This window comes from Felis catus, chromosome C2, assembly GCF_018350175.1.
Source record: "Felis catus isolate Fca126 chromosome C2, F.catus_Fca126_mat1.0, whole genome shotgun sequence".
Classification (NCBI taxonomy): Eukaryota; Metazoa; Chordata; class Mammalia; order Carnivora; family Felidae; genus Felis; species Felis catus.
Genome location: NC_058376.1, coordinates 82,860,801 through 82,888,168, shown reverse-complemented (window position 1 = coordinate 82,888,168; position 27,368 = coordinate 82,860,801). Strand labels below are relative to the sequence as shown.

The 27,368-nt window shown below is 48.3% G+C and overlaps 3 protein-coding genes across 5 annotated transcripts in view; 2 read left to right on the top strand and 1 right to left on the bottom strand.

Annotated features, from left to right (window-relative positions):
* LOC101086921 (endothelin-converting enzyme 2) overlaps positions 1 to 10,709 on the top strand; it is a 31,832-nt gene extending 21,123 nt beyond the window's left edge. For all 3 annotated transcript variants that reach the window (XM_003991853.5, XM_023260335.2, XM_023260334.2), the window contains 12 exons: positions 2,939 to 3,127; positions 3,835 to 3,977; positions 4,359 to 4,473; positions 5,876 to 5,986; positions 7,106 to 7,204; positions 7,307 to 7,384; positions 7,895 to 7,998; positions 8,191 to 8,301; positions 8,427 to 8,494; positions 8,657 to 8,847; positions 8,964 to 9,059; positions 9,778 to 10,709. In XM_003991853.5, coding sequence (XP_003991902.1) covers positions 2,939 to 3,127; positions 3,835 to 3,977; positions 4,359 to 4,473; positions 5,876 to 5,986; positions 7,106 to 7,204; positions 7,307 to 7,384; positions 7,895 to 7,998; positions 8,191 to 8,301; positions 8,427 to 8,494; positions 8,657 to 8,847; positions 8,964 to 9,059; positions 9,778 to 9,954 — 1,482 coding nt within the window. In that variant the 3' untranslated portion in view covers positions 9,955 to 10,709. The remainder of the gene's footprint in view (positions 1 to 2,938; positions 3,128 to 3,834; positions 3,978 to 4,358; positions 4,474 to 5,875; positions 5,987 to 7,105; positions 7,205 to 7,306; positions 7,385 to 7,894; positions 7,999 to 8,190; positions 8,302 to 8,426; positions 8,495 to 8,656; positions 8,848 to 8,963; positions 9,060 to 9,777) is intronic.
* A 5,599-nt stretch (positions 10,710 to 16,308) lies between these two features.
* On the top strand, positions 16,309 to 25,520 carry PSMD2 (proteasome 26S subunit ubiquitin receptor, non-ATPase 2). The gene is made up of 21 exons (XM_006936226.4): positions 16,309 to 16,490; positions 16,950 to 17,006; positions 17,360 to 17,524; positions 18,421 to 18,542; positions 18,706 to 18,930; positions 19,219 to 19,377; positions 19,534 to 19,678; positions 19,865 to 19,925; positions 20,428 to 20,574; positions 20,745 to 20,851; positions 21,046 to 21,173; positions 21,398 to 21,485; positions 22,269 to 22,431; positions 22,551 to 22,652; positions 23,064 to 23,209; positions 23,464 to 23,547; positions 23,777 to 23,945; positions 24,035 to 24,129; positions 24,342 to 24,468; positions 24,908 to 25,026; positions 25,179 to 25,520. The coding sequence occupies exons 1-21, from the start codon at positions 16,356 to 16,358 to the stop codon at positions 25,359 to 25,361; spliced, it is 2,727 nt and encodes a 908-aa protein (XP_006936288.2). The 5' UTR covers positions 16,309 to 16,355; the 3' UTR covers positions 25,362 to 25,520.
* LOC123380053 (ubiquitin-like protein FUBI) lies at positions 25,511 to 27,070 on the bottom strand. Its single transcript, XM_045037322.1, has 2 exons — positions 26,116 to 27,070; positions 25,511 to 25,540 (listed from the first exon to the last, which is right to left on the bottom strand). Exons 1-2 carry the CDS (start codon positions 26,515 to 26,517, stop codon positions 25,511 to 25,513), a joined length of 432 nt encoding a protein of 143 aa, XP_044893257.1. The 5' UTR covers positions 26,518 to 27,070.
* Positions 27,071 to 27,368: the final 298 nt, after the last annotated feature.

The following is a 27,368-nucleotide window of genomic DNA, read 5'->3' as shown; positions in this document are numbered from 1 at the left end:
AGGATGCAAGAGACATGACCTAGTGCAAATCATGAGTTGCTGGTGGCTGGGTGTTTGGAGAAAGGAGTAGAAGGAGGAAGAGATAAAGACAGATGAGTCTATAAGCCTGAGTGATGGTGGAATGGAGCGGTCCTTGGAGAACCAGGGGTGCCTGTAAGCAGAACCAGCTCAGGGCATGTTGGGGAAAAGGAGGTCAGACCTTACATCACAGGACAAGGGCAGACTTTGAGGTCAGACCTCGATTTTAATCCCAGCCCTGCGGCTTGGTGCAAGTTGATTAAATTCTCTTGGAAGTTGTTTCTTCATCTGTAAAGTGAGGATCATACCTCCTATGGTGCTTGTTTGGGGAGGGGGGATGCAAGCTTATACAGACACTCAGAGAGTGGGAACGACTTGTTTTAGATGTGTGGTTGTGAAGGATCCAGACAATGTCTAGATGTCTAGATGGAAAGGTCAGCAGGCAGCTGTGGAAGCTGGGTGGAGTCCTGGAGACAGGATGAGGCTGGAGGGAGCCGAGGACTTCAGGGCCATCTCCTTAAAAACCTACACAAAGGCCTAGGAGAAGTGAGAGGCAGAGGTAGAATACAGAAGAATATCCCTGTATTTTAAGGGCAGTGGGAGAAAGACAGCCAGTGAGGTAGACTGCTGTGGAGTAAAACAACTGCTAGAGTCATTTGTCCCTTCATTGGTTTTCAAACACTGAGCATTCCTCAGGCAGACCCTCCTCCTGGCATGTGGTCAACAAGACATTGCCTTTGGCCTCTAGGTGGGGGAGGAGACAGGAAGTGGCTCAGTGCACAGTTCTCCTGTGTGAAGTTGCTGGGACTGTCACAGAGGAGAAGCGCAGTGTTCTGAGACTGAGCGTCACAGGGAACGAGCCTAGTCCTAGGGTAACAGCAGGCTGCAGTGAAAGGAGAGGGTTTAGGCCAAGGGAAAAGCTTATGCAAAGGCTGTGAGGTGGGGAGGCGTATAACCTATTGATGGACCAGAGAGGGGTAGGAGGGGAGTGGGCCAAGGCCTTCTGGACAGGTATGTAGATTCATATTGTGCATGACCCCTGCGGGTAAGATTTAGCACTTATTCCAAAAGGAATAGAAAAGGAAACTCATCAAAACTGAGACTGGCAGGGCATCTGGGTAGCTCAGTCAGTTGGGTGTCAGACTCTTGGTTTCGGCTCAGGTCATGATCTCACGGTTCGTGGGATTAAACCCCATGTTGGGCTTTGTGCTGCAGCATGGAGCCTGCTTGGAATTCCCTCTCTCCCTCTCTCTCTGCCTCTCCCTTGCTCATGTTCTCTCTCTCTCTCTCTCTCTCTCTCTCTCTCCCTCAAAATAATTTAATATACATTTTTAAAATACCACACTGGGAGTGGCATGAACAGATATGTGGTTTGACATCACCTGAGTCAGGAGAGGAGAGAATTTTGAGAATTCAGGAGAGAACCACAACAACCAGGAACTGGCAGGAGAAAGCTTCACTTTGGCTCTCAGTGTGTTGCTGGATTGTCTCGAGTAGGAAGTCTGTGCCAGCATCTAGTGGAAGCTGTAGCATAAAAGGTTCACATAGGATAAAAACTTAGGAGTAAATCAGGGTTCAGGAAAGTCTCAGGGTAAATCTTCAGCTAAAGGTAGGGTGAGAAAGGGGTAAGTGAGGTGGGTGGGGGCAGGGCATAGTCAGGGTGACTGGTTGAGTCAACCATTCCCCTCAGGACCTGGGATGACTGGTCCTCAAATCTCTTCCTCTGACACCAGCAGCAAGGGAGAGGAGAGGTGGGAGAAAGACATTTTGAGGTGCAGGGAATGGATATTAAATGGATATTTAATGGATTTTAAAACTTTTCAATAGAGTGGAAGAGGAGACGGCCTTTGGTGATTAAGGGAGCTCAGGGTGGGGCTTCAGGGCCAGAGTGAGGAGTGGCCCCTGGGAGGAGGGCCACAGGGAGTTGGTGCTGAGTGGTGCTGAGGGTCTGTTTGCAGGTTCTCATCCTTTCATTCAACAAATATTTATTGAACACCTACTATGTGCCAAATGCTGGGCTAGAGCCTGAGACTACAGTGGAGAAGAGAGAAAATAGTCCCTACCTCGTTCAGCTCAAGTGCCAGCAGGGGCTGAAGCAACCCAAGTGCCTCCTGGGCCTGGGTAGTGCTGGGGCACCGGCCCTGGAACCGTCAGGCCCGAGCCACATTTGGATTCTGCCATCTGCTAGTTTGTGATATGAGTCAAGTCATGTAACCTTCCCAAGCTTGTTTCCCCATCTGGAAAATGGAACTAATACCCACTATATGGAGCTGCAGTGAGAGGGAAAAAGGACACATCACTTACAGAACCCTAGCAGAGTCTGATACATGTGTTTACATGTGGTCATATGTATTTCTTTTCTGCTCTTTTCTCCCCCTTAGAGACTAGAGGGGAGCTGAGAAAGCAGCAAGGTTGAGGCCTGGCTGGATGGGAGATGGAAGGCCATTAAAGCTACTGTGACTAAATTCCCCATGGGGTCCGCTCTGTTGTTAAGTGAAGACATGTGGTCACTGATGTGCTGGAAAAATAGAAGGGCTTTAGGAAATGAGAAGGCAGAGCAGTGTGGGAAGCATGTCTATCTACTGGATGAATATTTACAGGGCACTTGTTCAGTGGTAGGCCCCATTCTAGGCCCTAGGGGTAGAAGGGTGGCTAAGTTGCCGTAACCTGGAACAGTGCTCTCCTGAACTAACCTTCTCATTTGGGAAATAACTGATCAACAAGCGTGCAAATAAATAAACAAGATCCTAGCAGGTACTGGTAAGCAGTATGACAGAAATAAAACAGGATCGTCCAAGAAAGCTTCTGTGAGGAGAATCCGCAGAAGAGATGGTGAACAGAGGTGGGGGCCAGAACAGGCCCTCTCAGCCTTGCGCAGGGCCTGTTGCTGGGCTCTGAGGATGACTCAGGGCCTTGACAGGTGCTTACTGCCTACCTGGACTACATGGAGGAGCTGGGGATGCTGCTGGGTGGACGGCCAGCCTCTACACGGGAGCAGATGCGACAGGTGCTGGAGCTGGAGATTCAACTGGCCAACATCACAGTACCCCAGGACCAGCGGCGGGATGAGGAGAAGATCTATCATAAGATGAGCATTGCGGAGCTGCAGGTGGGGCCTGGGAGGAACAGAGACAGCTGGGAGGGGCCAGGCCCTGGGGCAGACCTCCCAGCTTCCCTTCCTGTCATCTTTCTGAGGCAGCCAATCGGTTCCTCATTTGCTCGCTTTTGCGAGCTTCCCAGCTGCACTGTTACTATCCTGGAAAGAAAAGTGGTGTCCATTTTAGGCCACCTCTCACTAGGCCATCTCTTGGTCCTCCTTCATGTTGCCTGGGGATGCATAGAGGGATTATATTAAAAATCTATAACAATGTGTACAAGATGTCCACAAAACAATCAGAAGAAATTTGGAAGCATCTCCTTTAGTTGCCAGGAATCAACACTTTAGTTGGATTATGGAGATTTTGGATGGGGGAGGGGAGGGTTCTGGAAGGAGAGACCAGTTATGTAGGGACTCTGGGTGGTATTTTATCAATGGTTATGAAAATATTTGAATATCTATGCCCCCGCTGAGTATTACATAGAGTGCTTTTTCTTGTATAATAACTGATTGGGCTCCCAGACTGAGGAGTGCTCAGGCCTGGAAAAGGGTTTATTATAGGAAGGGGCTACCAAGCAGCTAATAGATGTTGCCATGGTAGTGAGAAGGGCTCCCAGGCTCCAGTATATCAGTGGGGCAGGGGTCTGCTGGAAGCCAGGAGTGTAGGCAAGGAGGCTTTAGACTTTTTTTTTTTTTTTTTTTTTTTTTTTTGCTTGTAGGCCCTGGCACCCTCCATGGACTGGCTGGAGTTTCTATCTTTCTTGCTGTCACCGCTGGACCTGAGTGACTCTGAGCCCGTGGTGGTGTATGGGAAGGATTATTTGCAGCAGGTGTCAGAGCTCATCAACCACACAGAGCCAAGGTTGGGGGGAGCCCAGAGTGTGGGAGGTGGGACTCAGAGCTCCATGCAGGTCCAGGCAGGGACTGGGCATGGGAGACTGTCACAGCCAGACACAGAGCAGCATTTGACAAGGTCCTGGACCTTCCAAACATCAAAAGAGAATGTCTGCAGGCTATTCCCATAGGGTGAGGCTTCAGGGGGCCCATTTGTGCTCTTTATTCCCATACCTTCTCCAAACTGACTTCTGCAGGCAGGTGTGTGGTCCCAGGGGAGAGAGAGAGATTCTGGGACAGCTCCTGCATATGCCTCTCAGGACTTCTGTTGCCTGCACATTCATGGAGCAGATTGGGGGTGAAAATGGTACCCCACCTGCCCTTCCCTTATGTCTGGTCTGGATGCCAGTGTCCTGAACAATTACCTGATTTGGAACCTGGTGCAGAAGACAACCTCGAGCCTGGACCACCGCTTTGAGTCTGCACAAGAGAAGCTGCTGGAGACCCTCTATGGCACCAAGAAGGTGGGCTTTCTGACTCTGTCCCCACCTTCCAGTCCAGCCTAGCTGACTGTCAGGCACCATTTGCCTCATGGTATAGTATGGAGCACAGGAGTAGGAATCAAGATGACTTGGGTGTCAATCCCAACTCCTCCGTTTTTTAGCCTATGGGACCTTGGGCATGTCACCCAGCCTCTCTGACTCTCCATTTCCTGGTGTGTGAAGCATGAGTACCTTGTAGGGTTGTCTTGAGGACTGAGTTAATGTAAGTGAAGCACCTACCCGGTACATGGTACGTAGAGGCATTCAGCTTTGATGCTGATGGTTAAGAAGATGAATAAATGCAGTTCTTAGTTTCAAGATACCCCATTAAGTGGGGAAAATGGACATGTAACCAAACATGGTATTTTGGGGTGGTAAGTGCTCACATTGTGTGAAAGACCTTTGTGCTATAGAACAGAGGAAGGGATAGCACATTCTACCTGGGGGAGGAGGCAGCATCAGAAAAGACTTTTATGAAGACGTGACGTTTGAGGTAGTTCACCAAAGGAGCAAGGGAAAAGGGCACTCTAGTCAGAAAGAACAGCGTGTGTAAATTCCTAGAGGCCAGGAGCATTGTGGGTTTGCATGTGCTCTGGTATGAGCTTGCAAACGGGGCAGCTGAGAGGCTGAAGGGGGTGAGGTGGGCCTGGGGCAGTCCCTGAAGGGACCTGAATGCTCCATTAAGAAGTCAGGCCTAAAAAAAAAAAAAAAAAAAAAAAAAAAGTCAGGCCTCCATTCTTTCAGTAACGGGGAACCATGGGATGATTTTAAGCAGAAGAATAACCCAGTTAGATTTGTGTATCGGGTAGTCTTTCTGGAAGCTAAATGGAAGATGGAGGGGAGTGTCAGGGGAGGGGGAGAGGGATGAGAATGAAATCAGAGTGTCTTAGTTAGGAAGTGACTGCAATCTTGGACCGGAGGTGAGAGTGTTGTAGGGCAGGGAAGTGGCAATGGGGTGGACAGGGGAGATGACTAAGAAGTAGAAGTAGTAGCCTTGGTGATGGATTGAATGTAGGGGTGGGGGATGGAGGAGTCTGGTGACTTTTGCAGGTTTCTTGCATGAGGGACTGACTGGATATAAGGCTGTGATATGAGCAAAGAAACTTCTGGACCCCAGTGGGCCTCTTAGAAACTTAAGAGGAGGAGAGTACTGAGCACGGAGTAGGCAGCACACATGTTCCTCCTGCAGTTTTGCTGCTGGGGTTGGCACATTTTTCCATTCTGCCCTTTATTTTCCTCGGAGTCTGAGGGAGAGACGGCAGCTCCCCAAACCCAGGCTTTCATTGTTCAGAGCTGAGAGGGCTGGCCCCAGAGACAGAGAGGAGAGCAGCCCAGACGGAGAGCATAGCCATCTCTGGGAGGCCTGGCTCTTTGTCCCTTACAGTCCTGCACGCCAAGGTGGCAGACCTGTATCTCCAACACGGATGACGCACTTGGCTTCGCTTTGGGCTCCCTCTTTGTGAAGGCCACGTTTGACCGGCAAAGCAAGGAAATTGTGAGTCTTCAAGGTCCTTCCAATAATACTTCTTGTTTTAGTCAAAATTCACTGTTCATTCATGTGTGTACATAGAGGGGGTGAAAAACTGAAAGGAAATTCATCAATAAACGGACAGTATTTTGGTGGTGGGATTGAGGGGTTCTTTTTGTCCTTTAAAGTTCTCTGTATTTTCCAAATGTTCTGCAGTGAGTTTATGTTGCCTCTCCAGTTAGAAAAATAATACTTATTATTTATTAGGAGATGATAATGAATGTGCTTAAAGTATTATCTACAAGACTGTTTATTGCAGGGTGGTTTATAATAGGTGAAAATGAAAACAACTTAAATGTCTAATCATAGGGGACTGGAAGAAAGATTGTGGTTAGAGTGGGTTGTGAGGCAGCCTTAAAGCTCATGATATAGTGTTAAGTGAAAAGAAGTAGCTTACAAAATATATGTATGTTACACAATATAATTCTGTGTTATATATGTATACCTGGGCAGGGAAAGACACTCAAAGTATATAATCAAAACGTTAAGAGGGCTTATCTCTGAGTGATGGGGTTATAAGTGGTCTATATTCTTCTTCAACTTTTCTCAATTTCCCAAATTTTCTTTTTTCTTTTTCTTTTTTAAGTTTTCTTTCTTTATTTAGAGAACATACACACATGTAGGGAGGGGTAGTGAGAGAGGGAGAGAGAGAATCCCAAGTGGGCTCCATGCTGTCAGCACAGAGCCAGATGCAGGGCTCGATCCCACGAACCATGAGATCATGACCTGAGCCAAGATCAAGAGTTGGCCACTTAACCAACTGAGCCACCTGGATGCCCCTAATTTCCCAAATTTTCTGCTCTTAATGCCTTCCTTTCATTTTCAGATAAAAATCAATGTACTGTATTAAGTTATATTTCTTCAGTTAACTTATTGTCAGTTAAAATTCTTGATCAATGAGAAAAAGAACCACCCACCATCTCAGCACCTTCACAAACAGTGTTTCCTTTTCATCTTCCCAAGATGCTCAGCGTTATTTCGAGTCTGGGCACTCCCCTGGAAGGACAGGGATGGGACACTAGGGTGGACAGGGAGAAAGAACGCATCAGTGTGAGTGGAAGCCGACTTGTGCCTGCTCCCTCGCAGGCTGAGGGGATGATCAGCGAGATCCGGAGTGCCTTCGAGGAGGCCCTGGGGCAGCTGGTTTGGATGGATGAGAAAACCCGCCGGGCAGCCAAGGAGAAAGTGAGCCGTAGCAAGGGTTGGGGCGCCATCTTCAGGTGGGGATGGAGGACACAGTTTTTTGGAGGGAGACTGGGGAGGGAAACCCTAACCTAGTCTCTTCAGGCAGATGCCATCTATGATATGATTGGTTTCCCGGACTTCATCCTGGAGCCCAAAGAGCTGGATGATGTTTATGATGGGGTGAGTACTTCTGCTCACCAGTGCTGAATTTCATCTAGGGGAGCGGGGGTGGGGGCTCTATTCTTGGCTCAGTAATTGGGGCTCAAACACTGGGAGGGAAGGAGGTGGTTTTTGGTTCCTTTCAGAGGCAAGTATGGGCAACTGACATTGTTCAAATGCTGGCTCTGTGCCAGGCCACAGGCCAGGGATGGGTGGAATGCAGTGTTCACAAATCCTGTTTCTACTTCTACCTAACTGGGTAACCTTGAACAAGTTATGTAACTTCTCTGGGCCTCAGTGTCTTCATTTGTAAAATGGGGATCCTAGTAGTACCTACCTCATGGCGTTGTTGTGAGAATAGAAGGAGGTAGTATGTAAATATTGGTGATTCTTATTTCTTAAATATTTTGCTCTTACTTTGCAGTTGAGGAAACAGAGGCTTAGAGAGGTGCTAATTAGTAGCCAAACTGGGACTATTATCTTCTCCAACATGTTGTCTTGCTTGCTTTCTGCTTCTCACCACTCCCACAGTATGAAGTCTCTGAAGATTCCTTTTTCCAGAACATGTTGAATTTGTACAATTTCTCTGCTAAGGTGATGGCTGACCAGCTCCGCAAGCCTCCCAGCCGGGACCAGTGAGAATGGGGGGGGCTGTAGACGCTTGGGGCAGCAGGAGAGGTAGGGGAGATTTCCAGGGCTGGGGAAGGGGGTGGCAAGACATTTCAACCAGAGGCGCAAGGTCTTTGCAGGAGATAGGTCAAGGCTGCTGGGCTGGGAGGGGCATCAGGAGAGTCAGGAACCTCAGCCTCTCCCTTTTGCTCTCCCAGGTGGAGCATGACGCCCCAGACGGTGAATGCCTACTACCTTCCAACCAAGAATGAGATCGTCTTCCCCGCTGGCATCCTGCAGGCCCCCTTCTACACCCGGAACCACCCCAAGTGTGTCTGAGGCAGGAGGGGCTGGGTCCTGGGGCTTGGGACTGCGGATGAGCTGAGCGCAGGGCTGGAGGTGGGATCCAGAAGTTCCCCTACCATGTCCTCATGCAGCATTCCTCACCTACCAGGGCCCTGAACTTTGGTGGCATCGGCGTGGTGATGGGCCATGAGTTGACACATGCCTTTGATGACCAAGGTAGAGGCCCACAGAGTTGCCCCCTCCAGCCTAGAATTCCTGGTGGTTCTTGCGAGGCCTTGGGATATTGGGAGCAGGCCACACGGACCCTGGAGTCTGTGGACTAGGGCTGGTGGAAGGCTGCTCTGGTCTTGGTGTGGTGCAAAGGTTAGTTCTTCTCAGGGCGCGAATATGACAAGGAAGGGAACCTGCGGCCCTGGTGGCAGAATGAGTCACTGGCAGCCTTCCGGAATCACACGGCCTGCATGGAGGAGCAGTACAGCCAGTACCAGGTCAATGGGGAGAGGCTCAACGGCCGCCAGACGCTGGGGGAGAACATCGCTGACAACGGGGGACTTAAGGCTGCCTATAACGTGAGTGGCCTGGTGGGCCTCTGGTGGCCGAGGCTCACCTGCCCTGGGGGACATGGGCAGCGGGTGGAGGTGGTGGGCTACCCTGATGGCCTTGCCCGTCCTGTGCCTGACCCCAGGCTTACAAAGCGTGGCTGAGAAAGCACGGGGAAGAGCAGCAGTTGCCGGCTGTGGGGCTCACCAATCACCAGCTCTTCTTTGTGGGATTTGCCCAGGTATTGCCCTCCTAGGAGGCCTGGGGCCTGCCCCTCTCCCGCTCCCTCCTGGGCATGTCATTAGAAGTCTGGGGCATGCAGGAAAGGGACTGGGAAATAGGGCTGAAGTTGGGGTATGGAAGGTGGTCTGGGAAGGCCTGGTGCCCAGAGCTTCTCAGCTGGGGCTTGTGAAAGCATGCAGAGAGGCCTGAGGAAGGAGAACTCTTCAGGCTTTTGCAGATCTCAAAGGGCGAGGCTGTCCTGCTTGAGGGGCGGCGGGTAGGGAGCAGGATTGATCCCTGCCATGTTCCTGTGAGGTGGCTGTGGAGGAGGCAGCTGAAGCTTGGGGACAAAGTGGCTCATCCAGGGCTACCCAGGAATAAAGGAAATGGCAGAGCAAGTCTCCTTGCTCAGGGTCTCCTGAAGGTACTTTGCACTCCGGCAGGCAGCCTCTGGGGGCCATGCTTCTTCCCCTCGGATGCATCCAATCTGGGCAACCCACTGTCCAGGGCACCTCTGAAAGGCCTTCAAGGAGTTTGGGAGGGAGGGCGTGCTTCCTTCCTTTGGTGCTGATAGCAAGGGGTTATAGCTGAGATGCTGGGTGTGGCCCGGAGACCTCTTCAGCAGAGAGGCTGGGGGTAGTGGTGGTTTGTGTCCCCGGGATGGCTCGGCTGCAGCCAAGTCTGTGGCCCTGCCCGCACTAGACACCATATGTCCCCGTGTCTGTCCTGGCCTGCAGGTGTGGTGCTCAGTCCGCACACCCGAGAGCTCTCACGAGGGGCTGGTGACCGACCCCCACAGCCCTGCCCGCTTCCGCGTGCTGGGTACTCTCTCCAACTCCCGTGACTTCCTGTGGCACTTCGGCTGCCCTGTCGGCTCTCCCATGAACCCAGGGCAGCTGTGTGAGGTGTGGTAGACGTGGGACTGGGGAGAATTGGCTGGCTGTTGCCAGGGCCTGGGGCAGCTCGCCGGGCAAGGATATTCGCTCCAGGTTTAGAGAGGTCAAATGCCAGCTCCTCACCACAGGTGACGTGAGTCCCGGTCCTCCCTCAAACACCACATTGTGCCTCTGCTTTGGGGGTACCCCTGCCTCCAGCGGAGCCCCCACCATTCACTGTGACATCCTTCCATGTCACCCTGCCTGGAAGAGGCCTGGGTGGGGGGCACCAGTTCCCGCAGGAAGGAGTCTGCCTCTTCTGGTCCTAAGATCACTTGACTTGGTGGCCTTGGGACCTGCTGTGCCTGCTGTACTCTGACCACACAGGGTCTGGGGTGGTGTGCCTCCCATGCTTCTCCCAGAGGCTCACTCAGTGTCCACTTGGGAGTGGATTCAGCTCCTTTCAGCTCCCCCTCAGGGGCTGTCCCCCACCCCATGTTCCTCATGCTGCTGCTCCCAATACTCCTGCCAACCCTCATTGACAGACCAACTGTACTCAGCTCTTAGTGGAAGCCTGAGGGCCTTTACAAGCCCTCCTGCTGCATCCTGGTTTCCCTGGGCTCAGGGGAAGTATGTGTGGTGTGTATGTATAGGGGATGCTGGTTCCTGTGTCTTGGGGCACAAGTCTTAGGGGATGACTATCTTCCCTGGCCCAAGCAGAAAAGCAGATAGAACAGGGAGAGAGAAAGATAGAGTTTATTTTTACAGGGGAGAGGGTGGGGAGGGAGGGGTCTTGGCCCTGTAGGACCCTGTGCAAATAAATAGACAGACATCAGTCAGCCTGTCTCTTCCTTCAGTCCTGTTTTCATTTATTCATTTACTCATTCCACCAACATTTATCAAGCACCTTCTATATGCCAGGCACGCTTCTAGACACTCATTTACTCAGTCGCCAGACACAGGGGACGGAAATATGAAGCCCCAAGAAGACAGAGAAAGAGAGTCAGGATGAAAGAATGGAATGAAGTTGAGTTTGGCCGGGTGGAGTACTTTCTCTGGTGGTCATATCTTCATCACTGGAAGGATTTGCCACTGCCTTCCACTGGTGCATGCAGCCAGGCCTAACACTGAGTCTGGGTAACTACTGGGCCAAGGTCAGCTTGGAAGATGGGTGGCCCTTACCCTACAGTGGAGGAAAGCCCTGGCCAAGGTAGCATGCCATTCCCTGGAGCTCAGAACACTGTCTCTGCTTATGGCCGAGAAGACATGCATTTCTCCATAGCCTCAGTACTCCTGAGAGTCACTTACCCACCACACACCCCCATCAAGGCCTACCAAGAGTTAGGCAGAGACCGTGGGTCTGGCTGCCACCCTCCTGAGCAAGGGAGGGGAAAAGGAGCACTTACTGAATACCTCTTGTGTTCCAGGCACCTCTGCTAAGTGCCTCATTTTTTATTCATTCATTTATTAATTTATGCATTCATGGGTTTATTATTTTTTTTAAAGCACATTTATTACCCACGGTGTGCCAGGCATGGGCGACGCAAAGATGAATAAGATGGTTCCTTCCCTCAGGAAGGATGGTTGTTCTACTGGTGGTTTCACCTTCATGAGCTCATCTGATCCCCATAGCAACCATATTTTATAAGTGCTCCAGTTTCCATTTTACAGGTCTAACCCTCAGTACTTCGCTACCGTTAAAGAGGCCTGGATTGAAATTGAAGCTTGGAAAGCTGTAGGAGCTTGAGCTTGTTCCCTCTAACCTCCATGAGCCCCAGTTTCTTTGTCTGAAAAATGAGAACCAGAGCAAGACAGTGGAAAGATCATCACAGTTGCCTTTAAAACTCAGTGCTCTCCAAAGTCTAAACAGAGGTGTGTCTGTTGAGTTTGGAAGGGTAAGTGAAGCTCTGGCAGTGATTACTGCTGAGGCCCTGATCCCTGGGTATTGGCACATGTGCTTCACAGTCTGTGTCCTGTCCCCATAGAGAGCTGTATGTGGGCCCCTGTCATGTTACTTGGAGGTGCTGCCTGCTCAGAAAGGAAGACGGTGGCCTCAGGATCTCTAAGACCAAGGGAAAACATGGCTGAGCCTCTGAAAGCAGGACTCTGGGAGAGACAGCAAAGTGTATTGGAGAGAAGAGGGCCATCATGCCTGGAGACCTGGTTCTGGTTCCAGCTCTGCCACTTCTTAGCTGTGTGACACTAGGCATGGCTCATGCCTGCTTCAGGGCTCAGTTTCCTTAGCAGTCTGTAAAACAAGTGGGTTGGATGAGATGATCTGTGGGGACCAGTTCAGTATTAGTGTTTTAAGCAGTGAATTCATGGGCTTAGCAAATATTCAGAAATATTAGGAAGTAACATGTGAAGTTTGGGTGTTGCACAGAGAATGAGATCTATAATGTCAGCGATCATAATGGGTGAGGAGAGAGGGTTGGCAGCTCTTCCCTTTACATCTGATTTCAGAGGCCAGTTTAGGATGCTGACTAGTGGGCCACTGTGCCAGTGAAGCTCCATATGTGCAAAAAGGCCAAAGGTCAGCTTTCATTTACTAAGTCCCTATTTTGCTAAGCTGGTTCTAAGTACTTTAAAATCATCTCATTAAATTCCCACAACAACTTATAAGAAGGTTCTGTAATTGTCTCTATTTTACAAGTGGAGAAACTAAGGAAAAAATTAGGTAATTTCCAACGTCAGATAAGACAGATTGCATTAAAGTCAGACTCGGAGCTCAGATGCTCTTAATCACCACCATTTAGTCTCCTAGGTCGTGACCGAGTTTAGACTCATGTGTAAACATCTGTCTTCTGGTCAATGTCACTGCACTTCTGTGTCAGACCATCACCAGCAGGTGCATTTCCATGCCATCTAGCTACCCTGGGCCAGGCATATGAGACAACCAGGCAGCTGCAGGGAACCTAAACACATGTTGAGTTGAAATTAAGCCAGGTAGCACCTGTTTGTTGAACACTCTGCAGGTGCTTGGTTCCAGAGGCAAGGCAAGGTGAACATCAGGTAACAGATGTAATCTTCACCCTTAGTGGCCCTGACCAATTGATGAATATGCATCTGTGATATGCTCTGATGTGTTAAGGAGGAAGGGGAAATAAAGTATACTGCTCCCAGGTGGACACATGAGAACAGTTGTTGGTAAGGTGCTAGGCCATCCCCTACACTGTCCCATTGAGAAGTCTGACTGATTCTCATGCCCGATAAGGCAACATATGCCAAACAATATGATTTCACACTTGGTAGCATTCTGAAAATTTTAGGTTGGAAGAGAGTCCCTGATAAAATAAGCAGTTTCAGTGGGCCTATCATGATTCACAAATGGAGAATCCAAACAATTTTTAAAAAATTTTTTAAATGTTTATTCTTTGAGAGAGAGAGAGAGAGAGAGAGAGAGAGAGAGAGCAGGGCAGAGAGAGATGGAGACACAGAATCTGAAGCAGGCTCCAGGCTCTGAGCTGTCAGCACAGAGCCCAACATGGGGCTTGAACCCATGAACCGTGAGATCATGATCTGAGCCGAAGTTGGACGCTTAACCGACTGAGCCACCCCGGCGCCCCACCAAACAGTTTCTTGATGTCCAGCTCTGAGCTCCAAAGAGACTCCTAATGGGCCATTATTTTACATAAAGATGACCTGAAGCTGAATGCAAAATGAATTCATTCATTCAGTAAATATTTGTCAAGGCTTACCACAAGCCAGGCATTAGGTTGGTGCTAGGGGCAAAAGATGAATAAGAAGCAGTTCTTGTTTTCTAACAGCTCAAAATCTAGAGAAAGAGAGATATGTATCAAGCATGGTGGGGGGCAAGAAATGAAAAACTTGAAGAATAGAACAGGAAAAGCTTCTTACATAACATTGAGCTGGAGTACAGAGGATGGGAGAATTGCTAGCTGAAAAACAGTGAAGGGCATTCTATAAAGAATAGCCATGTGAAAAGGCCAATCATCTTGAAGGGGCAGGGCATGTTCAGAAATGGTGAAAGGTTTAGGATGATCAGGTGAAAGGCGCATGATGAAAGGTGAGAGTCCGGAGAAGGGAAGTTGTAACAGTGCTTATGAAAAGAGGAGGCTGTAACATCCACTGTCAGTCCTGGGAATTAAAAGTCAGAAGGGCCACAATGCAATCTATTTGAGAAATATCACACAAAGAATGTAGCAACCCAGTGGATACAGTGCAATGCAGTGTGTCCTGCCAGGAGCACTTCTGGTGTTATGTAAATCATGCTTTGGGTTGAATGGTTTTCAAAGGAGTGGAACCATACACAAGATGTGTAGCTCTATAGCTCAAGCCATGAGTTTGGGGGTAGTAGCATGGGTGGCTTATGGATGCAGTTTGAAGGAAGGTGGTAGGAAGGGACAGGTGATGGGATGCCCTTAATTAGAGAGCAATGTGGCCACAAGGCTGGGAGTTCGGCCAAATGATAGGAAGGAGTGTTTCTAAGAGGGCAATTTGACGGAAAAGAAGTTTGAGGCAGGACATCAATATTATCACGGGGCCTTGGAAATAATTGGCAGACATTTATACTTGGCTAGAGAGGATTGGGGGCTTGTGTAGTTGGAAGTGGGGAGCAGGGGACAACCATGTTTATTTCAGTCTTGAAGATTTGAGGTAGTTGGAAAATGACAATTGGCTCCTTTCCAGTTGCCAGGCACCCAGCTAGGCACTTTATATACATTGTCTTATTTCATTTTCAACACACAGCTTACAAGGGAGATACTTTATTACCCACATTTCATGGAGACAGAAACCTGTCTGAGAGAGGTTAGAGAGCTTGCCTAAGTATCACAGCTAGTGAAGGGCAGAATGTGGTTTTAAATACCAGGTCTGTTGCTCTCTAAAGCTTATGTTCTCTTACCCCCTTCCCCCTGCCCCCTACAACTTTTTATTTTGAAACATTTCAAACCTATAAAAAAGTTGAAACATAGTACAATAAACATCCATTTACTTTTCATCTGGAGGCACTAGCCACTAATGGCCTGTGCTTTGTGTGTATCACCCCATCTCCTCTAAGGTACTGGTTGGGATGTGACTGGTATAAAAGACAAAATCTGAGATCTGATAGAAGGAAGTCATGGAAAAAGGAGAGATTTAGGAGAAATACGTCTACAAATGACTGAAGAAAGCATGGCAATGTATGGACATCTTGAAGCCACAGATAGACTAGGCAGAACAGCTATGGACTGCCCAACTTCGTTCAGCAGACCAGAGCTAGTCATTGGTGATGGAAATGGAAGGTCATCCCCAGAATCCAACCACTGAGTGAAGAAAGCAATAGGTTTTAAAATAGGCTTCAGATCTTTACATTTATATCTATACAAATATTCAGCCAACATTCTTTCAGAGCTAGCCACACTGTGCTAGATGTTTTTTTTTTTTTTTTTAAACAAACATTTTCTGCATTCTTTAATGCCCCAGAACCCAGAATAAAGACCCCAGGCCAAATGGTAAGTGTTCCCACCAGATGAAGGGGGCTTCCTCTTCTTTCACCTTCTAGATGCATACACGTGGTCCAAGAAGAAGAAGAAACATGGAGGTTTGCTTGAAATAATTACCAGCTTGGAAGACTGAATGATCAAGGTTCAAATCCTGATTCTACTACTTACTATATGATTTCTTCTGTAAAATGGACATAACCTTACCAAATTCAAAAGGCTGTGAGAACGTCATGTATCATTCAAAACCACTCCTGACATAAACAGTGACCTTCGCACGCCTTCCAAATCGTTACAGAGAGAGGATAGACCAAAAGACTGACTGAAGTTTGCGCAAAGACCTTGTCTTGATCTGGTTTTAGTTCCAGAATTTAGCATTGGAGTACAGGGCTATATTTATTGATTTCTACTCGAAATGGCTCCACAGGTGGATTTAAGATTTATCGTATTCTTAAGGTAATATTAGAGCACTCTCCTTCAACCGGGGGGAGAATGTTATGAGGTTAATATTCCGCCATGGTGTGGGTGTGTGGGGAGGCAGTAGATACAGATTACAGATTTCACACAGGGCGGGATTTGAAGAATCTCGTCCGTCTGTCCCACTACGGAGCCAACTGGGGTGTCACTATGTGTACTATTCACACCGCTATGAGGAGACCTATGAAAGGTCTCTTCGGCTCTCAACTTGTTCAGCTCCTACCACAGCTAGCTGGCCCGGATCGAAGACCGCAGTCGCGTGGCGTTCAGAAAACTCCCGGTCCAAACCCAGGCCGCGCCTAAGACGCACTGGGGGCTGGAAATTGTAGTTTTCGAGCGACTTCCGTGGGCGGGGTCCGAGGGCTGGGACTCCCACGCCGCGGGGGTGAGTGGGTTGTAGCGGCGTTTCCGGTCGCCTGCTGGCTCAGGAGGAGGAGCTCTGTGGGCCACCCGCGCAAGGCCGTATGGGAAACGGGGCGGTGCGAGCGGTGCGCGCGCAGCAGGCCGGTAGTGGCCGTGGAGATGGAGGAGGGTGGCCGGGATAAGGCTCCGCTGCAGCCTCAGCAGCCTCCGGCGACGGCACCGGGCATCGCGGACGAGAAGCCGGGCGGCAAGGAGCGGCGGGATGCTGGCGACAAGGACAAAGAGCAGGAGCTGGTGAGGCGCAGCCCTGGGAGCAGGCGGAGGAGGCCGCGGGGCTGAGTCACGGCGGCTCCGCAGGCCTTGGGCCCGACTCCCAACGGCCCCGCAGCGTCTGGGAGAGGGCGGATGGGGCGACCCTCGGGACTCCTGGCGCTCAGCCTCTCTGCCCCTCATCCTCCATTCCGCGCTGTGTCGCCTTCGCCGACGTCACCAGTACTCACCACCGACTTGTGAGGTGGGCCCGGGGAGGTCATGTCACCCCTATTTTTTAGCACTACATTCACGCAGCCTGGCCCAGAAGCCAGGTTGCCTTCTTTCCTGCCTTCCAGCCAGAGTGCCATTCCTCCTCTCTTTTCGTGTCCACCTGGTCCCTCCTAAGGAGGCAGGTTCACTCTCTACCTGCCCCAGGGTGAATGGGAGGAGGATGTGTTTGGGATTCCTTCTCTTGATGAACTTCTTCCCCCAACCCTTCAGTCTGAGGAGGACAAACAACTTCAGGATGAACTGGAGATGCTCGTGGAACGACTGGGGGTGAGTCATGATGTTGACACGAGTGGGTACATATTTGGATCTTTGCTGCATGTTGCTTCATTCCATTTTGGGGCAACAATTTCTATGTGAGGTATAGGGAAAGATGGACTGTTTAGGGTTAGCGTTATGGTGATGTTGTGAGCGAGGAGAATTACAAAGGATATTTGGAAGATTGTGTAGCTTACTACAAACTCTCAACTGGGATCATTTGTTTTTGTACCAGGCAGTGAGCAGGGAGTTGGGGAATCACAGATGAATAAGACAGTCACTTTCCTAGGGGAGTTGGTAAACACCTGTGTTTGACTTGAGAGATGTGGCTTCTTCTTGTCTGAGCCCTAACATCTCCTGAGCAGGAGAAGGACACATCTCTGTACCGACCAGCCCTCGAGGAACTGCGGAGGCAAATCCGATCTTCTACAACTTCCATGACTTCAGTGCCCAAGCCTCTCAAATTTCTGCGTCCACACTATGGCAAACTGAAGGAAATCTATGAGAACATGCCCCCTGGGGAGAATAAGGTAAAACGGTTTCAGAAGCTGGTGGAGGTCTAGCTTAGGAATTCCTTTTCATCTAGACCATGGGGCTCATGGTGAGTCACAGGAAGCCTAAGGGACCTGAGATCTGAGCTAGTTGAACACGGTTGATCATGCCAGTATGTTTTTTACTGGGATAAAAGCTGACAGGAGGATTGCCTTCTCAGAATACACTGTTTTCTGTCATTTATGGTGGATCTTGGGATTTCTTTTTCATGATCTGTTGTTTTTCTTTAGAGTACTCTCTGGGCCCAGGGTGGGTCTCAAACTCACAACTCTGAGATCAAGAGTCACATGCTCTACTGACTGAGAGGCACCCCTCATGATCTATTTTTAACTTATATTTAACTTTGATCTTTCTGTTTCCTTCATATCCCATGTACATTCACTTGTTTTATTTCTAAAATAAACCCCTCGTTGAGTCACTTCTCTGTCTAATGAAACAACCCTAATCCAGGAAATCTTCAGTTCTCACCTAGACAACTGCAGCCGTCTAACTGGCTGCCTTCCTTTTGTTCGTGACTTACACAGTTTGTCTTTCGTATAGCAGCCACAATGGTCTTTCTAGATTGTGAAAATCTTTTCTTCTTAAAACCTTTTAATAGTTCATTATTGCAGCTAGAATAAACTTTAGAGCCTCCATCTTTTTCCATTCTCTCCTTGTTATCATTCTTCAGCCATGTTGGTTTAAAAGGGAGATAGCAACACTAACCTTAGGCTTATCTGGAGCCTTAGCTTAGATATAAAGTATGTAAATTTCTAATACAGAGATTGGTGAAGAGTTACAACTTAATTGGAGAGATAGTGACCTTAGCCTTGACTCCATAATGTCCCACTACCCTCACCCTGGACTTGACTTTAAAGCACTGGTTTCTTTGTAGCGTTTTGCTGCTGACATCATCTCTGTTCTGGCTATGACCATGAGTGGGGAACGTGAGTGTCTCAAGTATCGGCTGGTGGGCTCCCAAGAGGAATTGGCATCATGGGGTCATGAGTATGTGAGGTAAGACCTTTCTTTCTTGAGAATCTAAAAGCGTTTTGAGACACAATTCTGAGTTCTGTCTTGGAGTACCTGTGTATTGCATTTCCCAAATACTGAATTCCTTGAACCATAGAAATGCTTCCTGTGAAGTTGTGCCCCCTTAATGGTCTGGGCCTATCCATAGGCATCTCGCAGGGGAAGTGGCTAAGGAGTGGCAGGAACTAGATGACGCGGAAAAGACACAACGGGAGCCACTGCTGACCCTGGTGAAGGAGATCGTCCCCTACAACATGGCCCACAACGCGGAGCACGAGGCCTGTGACCTGCTCATGGAAATTGAGCAGGTAGACATGCTGGAGAAGGACATTGATGAGAATGCATATGCCAAGGTCTGCCTCTATCTTACCAGGTAAGTGAACATGGTAGGGATGGGTAGTAGGCCTCCCCTCCCCAGTATTTCTCTCTCAGTTGTGATTTCTCTGTTCTCTCAAAGCATCTTTAGCATCGGGCTGCTGTTGATTTGTTGATGTCTGTGAGCTTCTTGAGGACAGAGACTTATGTCTCTTTAGTAGTCTAGCATGTAGCATAATGCCTGGGATACAGTAGGCATTTAGTATTTATTTTGGATAAGTGAATTAAATGGGGTAAATGAACGTTCCAGAACTTCCTGACTCCTTTGTTATTTCTATCTCTGTAGCTGTGTGAATTATGTGCCCGAGCCTGAGAATTCTGCACTACTGCGCTGTGCTTTGGGTGTGTTCCGAAAGTTCAGTCGTTTTCCTGAAGCTCTGAGATTGGCATTGATGCTCAATGACATGGAGCTGGTAGAAGATATCTTCACCTCCTGCAAGGACGTGTATGTAGAGAGGAAGTTGGCAAAGGAAGACATGAGCTCATGGATGGGGCATTTGTATGAAGAGCTGGGATTTGTAGTTTCTGGTTAAGGCTGGAGGGGCTTTTCAGTCCCCTTAGTGGACTAGGGCTGAGCTGATATGATGGCTCTCTTCCACAGGGTAGTACAGAAGCAGATGGCATTCATGCTTGGCCGTCATGGGGTGTTTCTGGAGCTTAGTGAAGACGTGGAGGAGTATGAGGACCTGACAGAGATCATGTCCAATGTGCAGCTCAACAGCAACTTCTTGGCATTAGCTCGGGAGGTGAGACCCTTTGCCCTTTTCCATCAAGGCTTTTTTTTTGGTTGTGGTTCTACTCGTCATTTCACCTCCCTGACTATAACTTTAACTAGATTCTCATTGGTTAGAATTGCTATTCAGTGGGAAAGCAGAAGGGGACAGCTGGGGGAGTAGTGGGGGAACAGTTGTGACCCTCTGACTTCTCTTCAGCTGGATATTATGGAGCCCAAGGTGCCTGATGACATCTATAAAACCCATCTAGAGAACAACAGTGAGTAGCCATCTCCATGTGTGTGAGGACTGGAGAATTATTATTTTTAAATGCTTCTTTCTTTTTTCTTTTCTTTTTTTTTTCTTTCTTACAAAAAGAGCAAGCAAGGGAGGGGCAGAGAGAGAGGGAGACAGAATCCCAAGCAGGCTCCATGCTATCAGCACAGAGCCTGATGTGGGGCTCAAACTCATGAACTGTGAAATCATGACTTGAGCTGAAACCAAGAGTCAGATGCTTAACTGGTTAGCTGAGTCACCCAGGCACCCCAGGACTGGAGGATTCTTAATTATGAACCTTGTATTTGGAGTGGTGGCTTGGTCCAATGTATTTATCCCTTAGAGCTAAGAGTTCCTACATAACCTTTTTTCCAGGTCACTGTTGGGGGCATAGACAGAGGATTCTAAGGGGCCGGTTCAGAGCCAGAGACCAGCCACCATGCTGTGTTCCTTTATTGTGCTACTCTAAACCTTTCTACCTTTCCTTTCATTTCCCTCCTGTGCAGGATTTGGGGGCAGTGGCTCTCAAGTGGACTCTGCCCGCATGAACCTGGCCTCTTCTTTTGTGAATGGCTTTGTGAATGCAGCCTTTGGTCAGGACAAGCTGCTGACTGATGATGGCAACAAATGGCTTTACAAGAACAAAGACCATGGTATAACCTTATGCCTACTTTATCTTTGTTTTGCTTTGGTCGCTTCTTTTGTCCTTCTAGGTTCATGTGTTAATGTGATGGGTCCCCAGCGCAGTTTTTTAGAGAGCTCTTTGTAACAATTTTCTTAGGGTAGGATCATTTTGAGATTGATAGATTTTTCCTTGGTGTAGGAATGTTGAGTGCAGCTGCGTCCCTTGGCATGATTCTGCTGTGGGATGTGGATGGTGGCCTCACGCAGATTGACAAGTACTTGTACTCCTCTGAGGACTACATCAAGGTTGGTCTGGGCATAGCCTGATAATGGGGACATTCTCCTACCATGTTCTAGGGCCTCAAGGCCTCCCTTTCACTGGTAAGATCTCTCTGTTTTCAACTCCAGTTAAGGTGGAAGCTACAATGAAGTCCATGTTGTATCCTTTGTGGTGAGGAAGGTACAGTAGCCTGAGTGAAGAATCTATTTGCATTTTGCAGTCAGGAGCCCTTCTGGCCTGTGGCATTGTGAACTCTGGAGTCCGGAATGAATGTGACCCCGCACTAGCACTGCTCTCAGACTATGTTCTCCACAACAGCAACACTATGAGACTTGGTTCCATTTTTGGGTAAGGCTTCTTGCTTCTTCTGGTAGTACTTAGCCTGTAAGCTTTGTGAAGACAGGAACTGGGTCCTTTTCATCTTTGTTTTGCCAAGACTACCACCATATCTGTTGAGTATTTGGCTCTTGGTGACTGTTGAAATGATGAATAAATGACCAGTCCTCTTTTTGTTCCTTCTTTGTCCTATCCTTGGTTGTGTATCGGGGACTGCCTTTCCCTTGCTTTTGCAGGCTAGGCTTGGCTTACGCTGGCTCCAATCGTGAAGATGTGCTAACACTGCTGCTCCCTGTGATGGGAGATTCCAAGTCTAGTATGGAGGTGAGGAGAGGCTGTTGGACTTTTAGGGGAGGTAGGGAAGGTGCTCTGTGTCCTACCACTCTGTGATAAGTAATGAAAACTGTGTATGTGTGTGTGTGTGTGTGTGTGTGTGTGTGTGTGTGAGTGTGCACGCACACACACGTGTTTATGGGGCTGATATGTGTCACTTCAATGAAATCTCTTGGAACTGGTGGTTCCACCCAGGTGGTGTTGAGGTTAAAGAGGTAAGTAACATTTTGGTATTGAGTTCCAGCCCTTGAGGTCCATGAGGAAGTACTCGGCTAGAGTGGGGAGTAGCTTAATCCAGCTTGGGGTGGCTGATTCTCATTCATTGTTTTAGTCATTGGCCAACCTTAAGTTTTCTTAGTTGTGGAGAGTCATATTAGTAATAGATAAATTTAATATGGTGGCTAAAAGCATAGCTTTAGTCAGAAAGACCTCAGTTCAAATCTTGCCGCCTCTGCTTATAAGCAGTGTGATTTTGGACATGTTACCGAATCTCTTTAGGTTACATTTTCTTCGTCAATGAAAGAATAACAGTAGTAGGACCTGTTTCATGGGGTTATGAGAATTAAATGTTAATAGCGTACAGAGCAGTTGACGTGGCTGATAAATCATAAACATTCAGTGAATGGTTGCTCTTGTTATTTTGACATGCCATCAGAAAGGGATCACTACCTAGTGTGGTCACAGTGGCCTGAAGGAATTGGCTATCTTGAATTGAGGTAGGTATACAGCTACTTTAATAACTTACGTATATAATACTGATTCTCCTGTTTCTAGGTGGCAGGTGTGACAGCTCTAGCCTGTGGAATGATAGCAGTGGGATCCTGCAATGGAGATGTTACTTCCACTATCCTTCAGACCATCATGGAGAAATCAGAGACTGAGCTCAAGGACACCTATGCCCGTTGGCTTCCTCTTGGACTGGGCCTCAACCACTTGGGTGAGGGGATATCTCTCTGGGCAAAGGCTGACAGTAACTGGATACAGCAGAGGTCTTATGTGTTAGGCTGTGCTGAATGGAAGGAAGTGTCCTCTTGACTCCTTGAATTTGTCCTGTAGGGAAGGGTGAGGCCATCGAGGCAATCCTGGCTGCGCTGGAGGTTGTGTCAGAGCCATTCCGCAGTTTTGCCAACACATTAGTGGATGTGTGTGCCTATGCAGGTCTGTGTCTTTGTGCCTCTCCAGTGACTCCTTACTTCTCTCTTGGACCTTTTTTCAGACTTTTTTTCCTTTCTCAGTAGTCCTTTATTTATTTATTTGTTTATTTTTAAGTTTATTTATCCTGAGAGAGAGGGAATATGTGCATGTGCATAGGGGAGCAGCAGAGAGAGGGAGAGGGAGAATCCCAGGCAAGCTCCATGCTGTTAGCACTGATCCCCATGTAGCGCTCAGTCACAACCGTAAGATCACGACATGAGCCCAAATCAAGAGTCAGAGGCTTAACTGACTGAGCCACCCAGGCGCCCTCTTTCTCTGGTTTGCTTTTGGATTCTTAACTTCTATTACTGGAATAAACTTTTCTTTGCTGCCTTCTCCTTTCTACTCTTTCTCACCCTTACCACCATGCTGCAGGCTCTGGGAATGTACTGAAGGTGCAGCAGCTGCTCCACATTTGTAGTGAACACTTTGACTCCAAGGAAAAAGAGGAAGACAAGGACAAGAAGGAAAAGAAGGACAAGGACAAGAAGGAAGCCCCTGCCGACATGGGAGCACATCAGGTTCTGTGCGCAACTGGGCACTCTCTGAGTCAGGCTCTGAGAAAAGATACCTGTGCAGAGGAGCTGGGTTTGGGTTTGTTTTACAGACCCTGTGGGTGGTGCTGTGTATTGAGACAGGCATTAAGCAGGGTTCTATACATAAGGGTCAGGGTGTGCCCCCACAGGACAGTTTTTTTTTCTTACATGGAACTTGAGTCAAGGGTGAGCTTTTTGTTCCCTGAGCTTACTGGATTCTGGTGCCTCTTCAACTGCAGGGAGTGGCTGTGCTGGGGATTGCCCTTATTGCTATGGGGGAGGAGATTGGAGCAGAGATGGCATTACGAACCTTCGGCCACCTGGTGAGTATCACATGGAGGAGATTGGAATATCTGCTGGTTTTGGTGCTTGGAGTTCCCCAGAGGAGACTTTGCTGACGGGTTTTCTCCTTTCTCCTGGTTGAGAAATAGTCTTTTTGCTATGCCCTTTCTGTAATATTTGATAAAGGCCTCTATTACCTATCAAGTCTCTTCCTATAACTGAGTTTGTACTGCTTTCTGTGATGCTCTTGTTACTCTCTTTTATCACCAGCTGAGATATGGGGAGCCAACACTCCGACGGGCTGTGCCTTTAGCACTGGCTCTAATCTCTGTTTCAAATCCACGACTCAACATCCTGGATACCCTAAGCAAATTCTCCCATGATGCTGACCCAGAAGTTTCCTACAACTCCATTTTTGCCATGGGCATGGTGGGCAGTGGTGAGTATCAGAAAAAGGTCAGCAAAAGAAGTAGCTTGAGGGAATGTTTGAGGCCCATTTTTCAACTCTGTAATGGTTAACATTTCCAGGTACCAATAATGCCCGTCTGGCTGCAATGCTGCGCCAGTTAGCCCAGTATCATGCCAAGGACCCCAACAACCTCTTTATGGTGCGCTTGGCACAGGTAAAGAATAGAACTGTTTTCCTTAAAGTGTGCCAAGGGAGGTATCCGTGGTGATGGAAGGGGGACATGTAGTGAATGGCCTCAGGGGACTTTGAGTTCACCCGGGAGGGAGTGTATGAATGAGTTGGGGTCTTTCTATATGGCCAGGTTAGGTGATGTCTCCTCAGATGTGACCTTCACTTCTCTCTCTGTTGTTGTTTTTTTTCCCCCAGGGCCTGACACATTTAGGGAAGGGCACACTCACCCTCTGTCCCTACCACAGTGACCGGCAGCTTATGAGTCAAGTGGCAGTGGCGGGGCTGCTTACTGTGCTTGTCTCTTTCCTGGATGTCCGTAACAGTGAGTTCCTGTCAAGAGTCTCATACAGTGGCACATGACCCTGTCTCCACCCTTACCAGAGCCACCTTATAATTTAGGAGCAAGACTCCAAATTAGCTCTGTACCATTCTGGGTCCCAATGTTCTTTGGGCCTGTGATGGGCCTTATGGAGCTCATCTCCCACAGTTTTGATCTGGCTCAAAGAGATTGTTTTCAAGGATGAAGAGCTGATCCCAGTTTCTGCTCCAAAGTGACTGGGGGAAATTGATGATCAAGTCTGAAGGCTGTGGTAGAGTAAGGTGGGGGCATCTCTGGTTTGTAGTAGGGGTATATGAGGGGAGGAGTGTTGGTTCAGCTGAACGACTGAGGGATTAGAGAGTCAGGGTTGGAGTGGAGTCCCAGGGTTCAGGCCAGGCCTGCCTTGATGCCTCTGACTGTTTGTCCTGTGTTCTTCTCTCAGTCATCCTAGGCAAATCACATTATGTATTGTATGGGCTGGTGGCTGCCATGCAGCCCCGAATGCTGGTTACATTCGATGAGGAGCTGCGGCCACTGCCGGTGTCGGTCCGTGTGGGCCAGGTGAGGGGTTGAACAGACGGGAGGGCTCTAGAACTTGGGGAACGCACACGTACCTGTTTCTCTGAAACTGGTATGGGCACTGGGTTGTTATTGCACTCCCATGTGCACACTCCCATCTGCTACACCCCCATTTCAATTTTCTCACCCTACAGGCAGTGGATGTGGTGGGCCAGGCTGGCAAGCCTAAGACTATCACAGGGTTCCAGACACACACAACCCCAGTATTGTTGGCCCACGGGGAGCGGGCAGAATTGGCCACTGAGGAATTTCTTCCTGTCACCCCCATTCTGGAAGGTTTTGTTATCCTTCGGAAGAACCCCAACTATGACCTCTAAGCAGCTACCAGGGACTCTGAGCTGCTACTGATAGGCCAGCGGGCCATGCTTCCTGTTGTCAGGCATGTGCACTGCTCTAGACCTTTGGGGGAATTGGTACCTCCTGTTATTTTGTTACTGAGTGAGATAACTTTGTTGAATAAAGACCTTTATCCCTGAGGTCCCTCTATGTCTGTTTTCTGGGGTGTTGTGGCCAGAGGCCAGACCGGGGTGGGGAGTGGATGTGAAAAGGCATTGTTTATAGCAACTCTGAGCCGAGGCTAGCAGGGAAGCTGCCCTGAATGGAACAAATTAAACTCCATGCCTTTTTCCCCTCTTTCTTAATCATCCTAAAATAGTGATTCATCTTTAGGGGCATGGACCCCTAAGAAGCTGATAAGTGCAATGGATTGTCCTTCTAGGAAGATTTTAATACCAAAATTTAATACATTTAATACATTTTAATACTGTTACAAATAATATTTTGATACAAACTGTTACAAATAACTTTCTGAGGGGCTGTGTATCCCATCCCCACCCCCACTCCCACCCTGCCAGTGCACATCCACCTCAAGCCCATCATTCACTGACTTTGGGTGAAGAATCCCTGTTCTAAGAAGCAGCAGAGTCGGCCTTACTTTCTAACTTCTCTGCTGCTAAATGAAAGGGATATATATATGTGTATGTGTATGTATATATATGTATGTATATGTATATACACATTTTTTCTTTTTTGACTGGACTCTGTGGCTTTATTGGGGAAAGCCAGGATTACAATGGATTTAAGACTTGGCATTGGGCCCTTCTTGCCAAAGGGGGGCACAATATTGACTAAGCTCTGGTTGTACTGCATCCAATGCTTGGCTCGGCTTGTCTTCTTTTTCTCCTGTTTGACCACTTTGGAAGTCTGCTCTCTTACTTTCCCAACATGGGCCAGGAGACCATGGACTTTACCTCCAAGCATGTGGCCAGCTACTTCCAGGGTGGTCAGAGCCTTCAGTCCACACTGATCTAGGGTAGCCTCATCCTCTAGGGGCATGCCTGCCAGAAGTACGACTTGATCTTCTGAAGCGATGCCCTCCAGAGAGGCTACATGAGCCTTGATCTGAGCAACCGTCTGTCTCCTGTCTGGTGACCTTGAGGTGTATAGCTCCCAGGCACAGACAAAGAGCTGCATGTCTGTGACTGAACAGCCAGGGACATTTTTATCTCCTGTGATCCTCTGTGCCTCTTGGAAGGCTTCTATTGGAGAGGTTTAGTCATGTTCACATCTACTGGGCTATCTTTGCAGAAACTGGATGTAAGAAAGCTTGACCCTGACTTTTCCTCTTAGTGTAGCAGTGGGATAAAGGAGTGGCCTCCTTCCTGGGATGTAATCACTTTTGATCTTTGTGGGGTTGGTATGAATATAGCTATGCTGCCAATTGGGGCTCGGACCCCTGTGGATGCAGTGCAGAAGAACATATGGCCCTGCCAGATAATCATAGCTAGCTAACCAACACTTTCTGTAGGTTTAGTTTGCAAGCAGTGCCTGGCACTTAATAGGTCTATAAATGTTGAAAGAATAATCGTTCTATATACCTCAGATACCTCACAAAGCTCTAAGGGGTAGGAATTATCTCCGTGTTTTGGTGAGGGATATAAAGTTTGGAAAGAGATTCACCCAATTTATCCAAGATCACATAGTAAGTGGTGGAGCCAGGATGGGAATCTAAATTTGTTTGACTCCAAATCTGTCTCTGTAGCCTTGGAAACTTGTGGACGCTATCGTAGTCCAAGGTTTTGAGTAGCTGGAGAGTAGCAACTTTGGATTAGTGTCTCTATTATCTTCTTTCTGTTCCTATTTGGCAGCCTGTATAAAACCTGTATTAAAAGTTAAAGTACTGAGAGTCAGTAGACCTACCTGTCATACCCCTTTAATGGAATTTTCTGTAGTACTGGGCAAATCAGCATGTCTGATGAGCCTCTGTTATCTGTAAAATGGGAATATGGTAATTGCTTTCTCTGATATGCAATGGTGGTGATACA

Bases quoted from the DNA above. Each gene is read 5' to 3' on its own strand.
- PSMD2 (XM_006936226.4), top strand. From the start codon at position 16,356: ATGGAGGAGGGTGGCCGGGATAAGGCTCCGCTGCAGCCTCAGCAGCCT. The intron at 18,931-19,218 runs GTAAGTGAACAT...CTATCTCTGTAG, and splicing joins GTCTGCCTCTATCTTACCAG to CTGTGTGAATTATGTGCCCG. The intron at 20,575-20,744 runs GTATAACCTTAT...TCCTTGGTGTAG, and splicing joins TTACAAGAACAAAGACCATG to GAATGTTGAGTGCAGCTGCG.
- LOC123380053 (XM_045037322.1), bottom strand. From the start codon at position 26,517: ATGCAGCTCTTTGTCTGTGCCTGGGAGCTATACACCTCAAGGTCACCA. The intron at 25,541-26,115 runs GTAATCCTGGCT...ACAACACCCCAG, and splicing joins TGCCAAGTCTTAAATCCATT to AAAACAGACATAGAGGGACC.